General features: G+C 38.2%; 2 protein-coding genes and 1 pseudogene across 2 annotated transcripts; all 3 read left to right on the top strand.

Annotated features, from left to right (window-relative positions):
• Nucleotides 1-8,708, top strand: part of LOC9316682 — a 14,747-nt pseudogene extending 6,039 nt beyond the window's left edge.
• LOC9316680 (glutamate receptor 2.2) lies at nucleotides 1,784-4,234 on the top strand. Its single transcript, XM_002880567.2, has 4 exons — nucleotides 1,784-2,709; nucleotides 2,794-3,106; nucleotides 3,204-3,598; nucleotides 3,680-4,234. Exons 1-4 carry the CDS (start codon nucleotides 2,380-2,382, stop codon nucleotides 4,088-4,090), a joined length of 1,449 nt encoding a protein of 482 aa, XP_002880613.1. The 5' UTR covers nucleotides 1,784-2,379; the 3' UTR covers nucleotides 4,091-4,234.
• On the top strand, nucleotides 4,538-8,041 carry LOC9316679 (glutamate receptor 2.2). Its single transcript, XM_021030180.1, is given in 5 exon segments — nucleotides 4,538-4,873; nucleotides 4,979-6,300; nucleotides 6,382-6,694; nucleotides 6,791-7,197; nucleotides 7,276-8,041. Coding segments are annotated over 5 exon segments (2,727 nt in total). The 5' UTR covers nucleotides 4,538-4,608; the 3' UTR covers nucleotides 7,696-8,041.
• Nucleotides 8,709-9,230: the final 522 nt, after the last annotated feature.

Genomic DNA, 9,230 nt, shown 5'->3' with positions numbered 1-9,230 from the left:
CCGGTTCCACTCCCCCCGTTTCTATTCAAAAAAAAAAAAAAAAAAAAAAAATAATACGAAAATAAAAAGAAAGAGCGGGAAATGAGAGTGATTGGAACCAAAAATGTCAGGTTATTTTTAGTCATATTCATAAGCATCAAGGGTACTTAATGTTTCGATCGGGGTCCGTGTTGGTTAGTGTGATCCGAGCTTAAGGGAAGCTATGTACCTCCTAGTTGGTCTGTGTCTCACTGTGATTTCGCATAATGACATGCATCCGTTTTACACTGTTTGAGAACCCGAAACACTTAGAGCCACCGAATATTAGCCTTTTTACCAAGCCCATAACGTGTTCGATACCCCCTTTGTGAGAATACACGCCACTGCTAATAAATGTTAAAAGGTTAAGTTATCTGATTCTGAAAGTTCTTTTAGATCTCGGGACTTAATTTTGTTGCTACGGTTATGGCGAAGTACAGTCTAGTACGGTTTGATGAGTTTTGTGATAGTGGTTTGCAGGCAATTGATAAGATCATGATCCCGAAGAAAATGTGAGTTCTCGTGTTTTCAAACCTCTTCTCTTGATAAGGATTTCTGCTTTCCTTGAGGACAAGCAAAGATCTAAGTTGGGGGGAGTTGATATGTTGTGTTTTTATCGGTTTTGAGTCTTTGTTTTCTTTCCTACATCATATGTTTTATAGAGTCAAAGTGTGTTTTTAGAGTCTTTTAGTCTTTTATCGAGTCTTTACAGGTTTTAGGTTGCTTTGGAGGAAAACGAGCTGTTTTGGGATATAAACACACATTTGGAGATGCAGTTTCGTTTAGAAGTGTTAGACGTTTGGCCTCAGATGGAAGACTTCCCACCGTTAGATCTTTCTGAATTTTTGACACAAGCTAGATGAAGATGTTAGCTTGATTTTTCAAGTTGTTTGATGGAAATCTAACGGTGTATCCTAGAGTTACACCCGAATTAGTGAAGATAGGTCAATCTGGCGAGCATTTGAAGCAGTTGCAGAGCTAGAGACCAGAAGCTCCAGATCGATCGATCCCTTTGTAGATCGATCGATCCACTTCCCTTACAGATGAGAAACGTTCCAGACACTGCTGGATCGATCGGTCCTCCTTTGGATCGATCGATCCCTTCCCCAGACGTATTTTTGGCCCAGATTTGATCCGAGTCACTCCAGATCCGACCCGGCTCGTCTCCTATTGTTTTAAAACCCTAAGCTCGACTCTTTACACATTATCTTTGATATTTTTGAGTTCTAAACTTTGTTCTGTTTGTAAACAACTTTGGGCAAAGGAATCCATCCTCTTGACACTTGAGAAGATTTCTAAACCCTATTCCTTTTCTATTTTATTGAATCATGTTTTCTTTCATATCTATTTGCCTTTTCTCTTTCTCTATGTGTGAGTAGTTCTCCAATTGGGTTTTAGGGTTCCAATTAGGAGATTCAATGGATTAATGGATTGATTGTGTTAGGAATTCTCATTCTCTAGGTTTTTTGATTCACATGTTCTTAATGCTAGAATAGGATTGATCACCCTGTTGTAGATTCTAGGTTTTTCTATGCATCAAAAGTGTTCGATAGAATGCCTGAAAGAATGTGGATTGAGGAATTTTTTTTCTAGCCAACGAAAGTTGACGTTAGGACGCATTGTGAACTTAATGAACTTGTTTGGTAATGCGAATTTGACTAGGAAATTGCATGTGAAAGTTTAGTAATCGAATAGTCAAATTTAGTGATTAATGTCTTGAAAGAGAATTGGTCTAAATGTGTTCATGTTCAAGAACGGTTCGTAACTATTGAATTCATTGTCTCATGTTTCCGTTGTTTATTGATCTCTGAAATACCCTAATGCCCAATGTCTTTAAATCTTGAAGTTAAATCGTTTAATTTATTTGCATTTTTATTTTACAAATCTGATAACCAAACAAACTCTTCGCTTTAGCTAAGAACGAGTCTCGGAAGTCTTTAGTGTACCATTGGTTCTTGTGGATCGACCCCGTATATACTACCTTGCGGTTAAGTGTATCGGGTAATTACTCGAGCAATCAGAGCTGAATGTCTATGGATTGTGGGCCTATGATGCAACCACTGCGCTGGCAATTGCCATTGAAGAAGCTGGAACTACTAACTTGACTTTCAGTAATGGGGAGCCTGGGAGAAATGTGTCTGAATTTGAAGCTCTTGGTTTATCTCAATATGGTCCAAAGCTTCTCCAGACACTCTCAAGAGTTCAGTTCAAAGGACTTGTAGGAGATTTCGGTTTTATCAACGAGCAACTACAACCCTCAGTTTTTGAGATTGTTAATCTAATCGAACCGGAGATAGGTCGATCGGATTCTGGACAGAGGAAAATGGTCTTGTGAAGAAACTAGACCATCAACCACAGAGCATGAGCGCTTTATCTACTTGGAAAGATCATCTTAAACCCATTATATGGCCTGGAAAGGTTGATGTTGTTCCGAAAGGATGGGAGATCCCAACAAATGGGAAGAAGTTGCGCATCGGAGTTCCAAAGAGAAGTGGTTACACCAATCTCGTGAAGGTCACAAGGGATCCTATCACAAACTCAGTGATAGTCTCAGGTTTGTGCATAGATATCTTAGAGGCTGTGATTCGAGCAATGCCTTATGATGTCTCCTATGAGTTATTTCATTTTGAGAAACCCAATGGTGAACCAGCCGGTGATTACAACGAATTGGTGTACCAAGTGTACCTCGGGGTGAGTAAGCATAGTTATCCCACAAAATAACATTTACAAAAACCATCTTAGTGAACTAATCCTCTTTTCTTCTCCCTGTCACAGAGATATGACGCAGTTGTGGGAGATATAACCATACTGGCGAACAGGTCCGCTTATGTCGACTTCACATTTCCATTCCTTAAGTCAGGCGTGGGATTGATTGTCCCAATGAAAGACGAAGTGAAGAGAAACAGTATCAGTTTCTTGATGCCTTTAACATGGAAGTTGTGGGTGACTTCCTTTGTCTTTTTCTTCCTTATTGGCTTTACTGTCTGGGCTCTTGAACATAGGATTAATCCGGACTTTCGTGGACCAGCTAATTACCAAGCTAGTACCATATTTTGGTTTGCCTTCTCTACCATGGTTTTTGCTCCAAGTACATTTAATCTCCCCTCTCTACATGTCAACATATATTGATGTTTCCATTTATCACCTTTCTAGCTTGATGCTCACTCTCATGTTTCTATCCGCAGGGGAAAGAGTATACAGCTTTGGAGCTAGGCTTCTAGTTATCACATGGTACTTCATTGTTCTTGTGTTGACTCAAAGTTACACAGCCAGTTTGGCGTCAGTTTTGACATCACAAAAACTAAATCCAACCATAACCAGCATGAGTAGCTTACTTCAAAGAGGAGAAAGAGTGGGTTATCAGAGACAATCCTTCATCTTTGGAAAGCTTAATGACACAGGTTTCTCGAAATCTAGCCTTGTGCCCTTTGATACCACAGAAGAATGCCATGAGCTTCTCAGAAATGGCACAGTGTCTGCAGCTTTTTTGGAAACACCTTACTTGAGACTCTTTCTTGGACAATATTGCAACACTTATAAAATGGTTGAAGAACCATTCAACGTTGATGGATTCGGTTTTGTAAGTTTCCATAACAAAACAAAACTTCTATGAAAGTTACATTATATATATGGTGAGAATATAATTCACATTTTTTTGTAGGTTTTTCCAATCGGATCACCTTTGGTGGCCGATGTTTCAAGGGCCATCTTAAAAGTAGCAGAGTCACCAAAAGCAATGGAGCTTGAGAGCACATGGTTCAAGAAGAAAGAAGAAAGTTGTCCAGACCCAGTCACCAATCCAGATCCAAATCCGTCTACATCATCTAGGCAACTCGGCGTAGATAGTTTCTGGCTTCTGTTTCTTGTTGCTTTTGTTATATGTGTTCTAACCCTTGGCAAATCATTATTCTTTTTCCTAAAGAAGCCTACACATGTTGATGGCTTATGGAAGGAGTTCCAAAAACCAGACAATGATTCGTACATCAACAAAGTCGAGAAATGTCCATGTTCGTCAAGTCAACTCATGCCTGAGAACACCACTCCAGAAACTAATCAAACAGCTGACGGTTGAGGCACTGTAACCAACCATTATGTTTGAATCTCTCAAGATTGTCATTAAGTGCTTTTTACCAAACAAAACTAGAATTTAAAATATTGTTATTCATGGCGGAACGGGTTTGGCTCGACATTTCAATACCTGTATGGTTTATTGCTTGACCTTCGTATTGAAATTATTTAAGATGTCATACTTATTTTCTTTCAATACACGTAAACTATGTGGTCATGCACGACGTTTATTTCGTTGTTACTTTTTAATCAAGTAGTGCACAGAATAATAATATATTTGACTTCAACACTAAATTTAACTCTTTGTCGAATATATACAGAATTTATTTTAATACAATATAGAAAGCTTAGTTGTCTCTTACCAAACAAAACGTACATTAAAGGAATATTTTGATTTTTAAAAATGGCTACAAATTATGCTATTTTCGGGTATAGTCTAAAGATTGACGAATTTGAATTGAAAAAAAACTCAGATATCAATAATCATCTTGAAACACATTTTCCTCTCAAAAGAAACCCCAAATGAGAAACAAGAAAGTTTTCTTCTTCATCTTGCTCTTCTTCTTCTCCTCCTTCAAGGTGGAAGTCAGTAGAGGACAGAACAACGGAAGAACCAAAGTCAATGTCGGTGTTGTAACAGATGTTGGAACTTCATACTCGGACGTTGCCATGCTCTGCATCAACATGTCTCTAGCCGATTTCTACTCTTCTCGTCCCCAATTCCAGACAAGGCTTGTCGTCAACGTTGGCGACTCCAAAGAAGACGTCGTCGGTGCCGCATCTGCAGGTACTTTCTTTTCTTAACGTCAAAAATTGGATTGACAAGAAAACTTAATAAATTTGGCATTTAATATTCACACCGAATTTTCTTGGATTTGACTTTGGTCACAAGCTATTGAGCTGATAAAGAACAAGAAAGTGAAAGCGATTTTGGGGCCATGGACTTCAATGCAAGCTCATTTTTTGGTTGAGATTGGCCAAAAGTCACGAGTTCCGATTATTTCCTACTCTGCAACAAGCCCGTTTCTTACATCTCTCCGTAGTCCATACTTCCTTCGTGCTACATACGAGGACTCCTCTCAAGTAAACGCCGTAAAAGCTATTATCAAGTTGTTTGGCTGGCGAGAAGCTGTACCTGTTTACGTAGACAACACGTTTGGAGAAGGTATAATGCCTCGTCTCACAGATGCATTACAAGAAATTAATGTTCGAATACCTTATAGATCTGTTATCGCTCTCAATGCCACGGATCAAGATATCTCCGTGGAGCTTCTCAAAATGATGACCATGCCCACTAGAGTCTTCATTGTCCACATGTACTCTTCTCTTGCCTCAAGAGTCTTTATAAAAGCTAAGGAGATTGGTTTGATGAAACCAGGATATGTATGGATCCTTACCAATAGTGCAACCGATGACTTAGCTACGATGAATGAGACGGATGTTGAGGCTATGGAGGGCGTACTTGGTGTTAAAACTTATATTCAGAAATCCATAGAGCTGGACAAGTTTAGGTCTCGATGGAGGAAGAGTTTCCCACAGATTGAGCTGAGTGTCTATGGATTGTGGGCTTATGATGCTACCACCGCACTAGCGATAGCTGTTGAAGAAGCTGGAATAGATAACATGACTTTCAGTAATGTGGATCTTGGAAGGGATGTTTCTGAACTTGAAGTTCTTGGTTTATCTCAATACGGTCCAAAGCTTCTCCAGACACTCTCAACAATTCAGTTCAAAGGACTCGCTGGAGATTTTCGTTTTGTTAACAGGCAACTACAGCCATCGGTGTTTGAGATTGTTAATGTAATCGGGACAAGGGAAAGGTCAATTGGATTCTGGACGGAAGAAAATGGTCTTGTGAAGAAACTTGACCAATAATCACGAAGCATAGGTACTTTATCAACTTGGCAAGATCATCTTAAGTTGATAATATGGCCTGGAGAGGCTAATTCTGTTCCCAAAGGATGGGAGATCCCAACGAACGGGAGGAGGTTGCGCATTGGAGTTCCAAAGAGAACCGGTTACACCGATCTTGTAAAAGTCACAAGGGATCCTATCACCAATTCACCAGTAGTTACAGGTTTCTGCATAGATTTCTTTGAGGCTGTGATTCGAGCAATGCCTTATGACATCTCTTACGATTTTATTCCTTTTGAAACTCCTGATGGTAAACCAGCTGGGGACCACAACTCTCTAGTATACCAAGTCTACCTCGGGGTGAGTAACACACTACGATTAAGGAGGTCATCGTAATTAGAGATTTCGCTAATTAAATATGTTTTTCTGTCTCCATCGCAGATATATGACGCGGTTGTGGGAGATACGACTATACTAGTAAACAGGTCCTCTTATGTCGACTTCACATTTCCGTTCATTAAATCAGGTGTGGGATTGATTGTTCCCGTCGAAGACCAAGTAAAAAGAGACAGTATTAGTTTCTTGAAGCCTTTAACATGGAAACTGTGGATGACTACATTTCTCTTCGTCTTTCTAATTGGATTTACTGTTTGGGCTGTTGAACATAGGGTTAACCCGGACTTCCGTGGACCACGTAGGTACCAAGCTAGTACAATCTTCTGGTTTGCTTTCTCTACCATGGTTTTTGCTCCAAGTAAAATTCAGTCTCCCATTGTACATATCTCAACACATAGTGATTGTTATATATATACTTTCCTTAATGCTTACTCTATCGAATTGCGGTTTGTAGGAGAAAGAGTATTCAGTTTTGGAGCTAGGCTTTTGGTTATAACATGGTACTTCATCGTGCTCTTGTTGACTCAAAGTTACACCGCCAGCTTGGCGTCCCTTTTGACATCACGACAACTTGATCCAACCATAACTAGCATGAGAAGTTTGCTTGAGAAAGGAGAAAATGTGGGATATCCAAGGACATCATTCATCTTTGGAAAACTTAAAGAATCGGGTTTCACTCGATCCAGCCTCATACCCTTTGATAGCGCGGAAGACTGCGACAAGCTTTTGAGAAAAGGATCTGAAAAAGGGGGTGTTGCTGCAGCTTTCTTGGAAGTACCCTACATGAGGCTCTTTCTTGGACAATACTGCAACGCTTATCAAATGGTTGAAGAACCCTTTAGCGTTGATGGATTCGGCTTCGTGAGTTTTCATAACAAAACCATTATTACAATTTCCAAAACTATATGCTAAGATCATAACATAAGTCCATTTTCATAGGTTTTTCCAATTGGATCACCTCTGGTTGCTGATGTATCAAGGGCCATCCTAAAAGTGGCAGAATCACCAAAAGGGAAGGAGCTTGAGCTCGCGTGGTTCAAAAAGAAAGAAGAAACATGTCCAAATCCAGTCACAACCGCAGATCCAAATCCGTCTATTTCATCGAGGCAGCTCGGCGTAGACAGTTTCTGGGTTTTGTTTCTCATTGCTTTCCTAATGTGTGTTTTCACCCTTGGAAAGTTCGCTTTCTTTTTTGTCAAGAATAATCAGGGTAATAGTCTGTGGCAAGAGTTTCATGAACCAGATGAAATTTCGTATATCAACAACGTGGAGAAATGTCCGTGTTCGTTAAACCAAGAAGATGTAATAAATCCACCTGCTGATGATGATATTCATCAAGACACAAGGGAGCAACTATAATGTTTGAATGTCTCAAGACTCTTTAATTTAACAAACAAAAAGGCGTGTGTTTTTATGTATAAGATGATGAAAATAACTATTTTCGTGGAAGGACTATCCACATTCAGATGTATTATGTACAAATGAGATTAACGAACAAGTCACCATGAGGTTGATGATGTTACGTGTTCCCCAAGACAAAGATATTAACCCTAGGACTATGATATCTCGCATTTTCTAAAGATTAGTAGCATATTGAGTTAGAGTACAAGAAATTGTAACCTCAAGAAAATGCGCAGTGCGTTTTATACACCGACTATTCAAGTTGCTATTTTTTTGCAACTATATCCTCGGGTTCCAAAAATACATATCAATCCTCCAAAAATCAAAAACGTAATTTAATCACTATATATCTTTGAACTGTTTTTACAATCACATACAATGGATTAATAAAATTCTAAGAATGGATTTGATCTACTTGATGCGAGGGTTTTGAATTAGTCATTGATCTTCTCTTAATCCTTGTGTATTGTAGGAAAAGGCATTGAAGATCAAATCAGCAGGAGAAGCGTGGCTATGAGACCAATCAAAGTCTATGATATCAGATAGTGACTACGCTGATAACTGCAGAAAGTGGCTCGGTGTGGAACAGTAAAAGCTGCAACCTTTAGACAGCTTTTTTTATTTTATTTTTCCCTCTGTCTCAGAGACCAATCAAAGTCGCAAGATTTTTACTTCTTTCTTTTGTTGTTGTTGTTACTTAATCAGTCAGCGTTTTATTACACTCGTGATTATTTTTATGTTAAATTTATTAATTGCCCAGTCTTTAGATTACTTCTTAGTTCGAATATAAATCTCCCACTAAATAATAATTTATTGCTTGACTTTCATATAAATGAAAATGTCATATTTGTTTGCCCATAAAAAAAAAAAAAGAAAAAAAGAAAATGTCATATTTTTAGTTACACAATACAAGTAAACTTTAGTTGCAATAAGAAAATTACAAGGAAAATGTATAAAAACAATAAAGTATATTTAATTTTTTTATGTTACTTTCAATCAAGTAGTAACCTTGTTTAAAAATCGCTATGCGCTAGTCGGGCGCTAGGTATGGGCCTAGCGATTAATCAGAAAATCGGATTAAAATCAGGGATTAATCGGGGATTAGTTTTAGGATTATTTTAATAGTATATTTTTAAAACATATTAATCAAATATTGTTTTCAAAATTGCAGTAAACACATAAAACTGTATTTTTGAGATAAATTTTTATGATTTTTCTTACAAATTTATGATTTTTATTAAAATTTGAACATAAGTTATTGTAAAACATCATAAACTCCCAATTTAAATGATTGAATAACAAAATTTTTTATACTTGCAATCTAAAAATAATCGAGATATGTAAAATTAGGCGGGGAGTAATCGGATTAGGCGGGAAGTAATCGGATTAGGCGGAGAGTAATCGGTTAACTGATTTTTTTAGGGGATTAGTCATTAATCGAGACGGATAGGGTGGGCCTAGCGATTAAGCGGGGAGTAATCGGGCCTAGACGG

This window comes from Arabidopsis lyrata, assembly GCF_000004255.2.
Source record: "Arabidopsis lyrata subsp. lyrata unplaced genomic scaffold ARALYscaffold_4, whole genome shotgun sequence".
In the NCBI taxonomy this organism is placed as follows: Eukaryota; Viridiplantae; Streptophyta; class Magnoliopsida; order Brassicales; family Brassicaceae; genus Arabidopsis; species Arabidopsis lyrata.
Note: the sequence above shows the minus strand (reverse complement) of the source record. Positions and strands in the feature narration are given on the sequence as shown.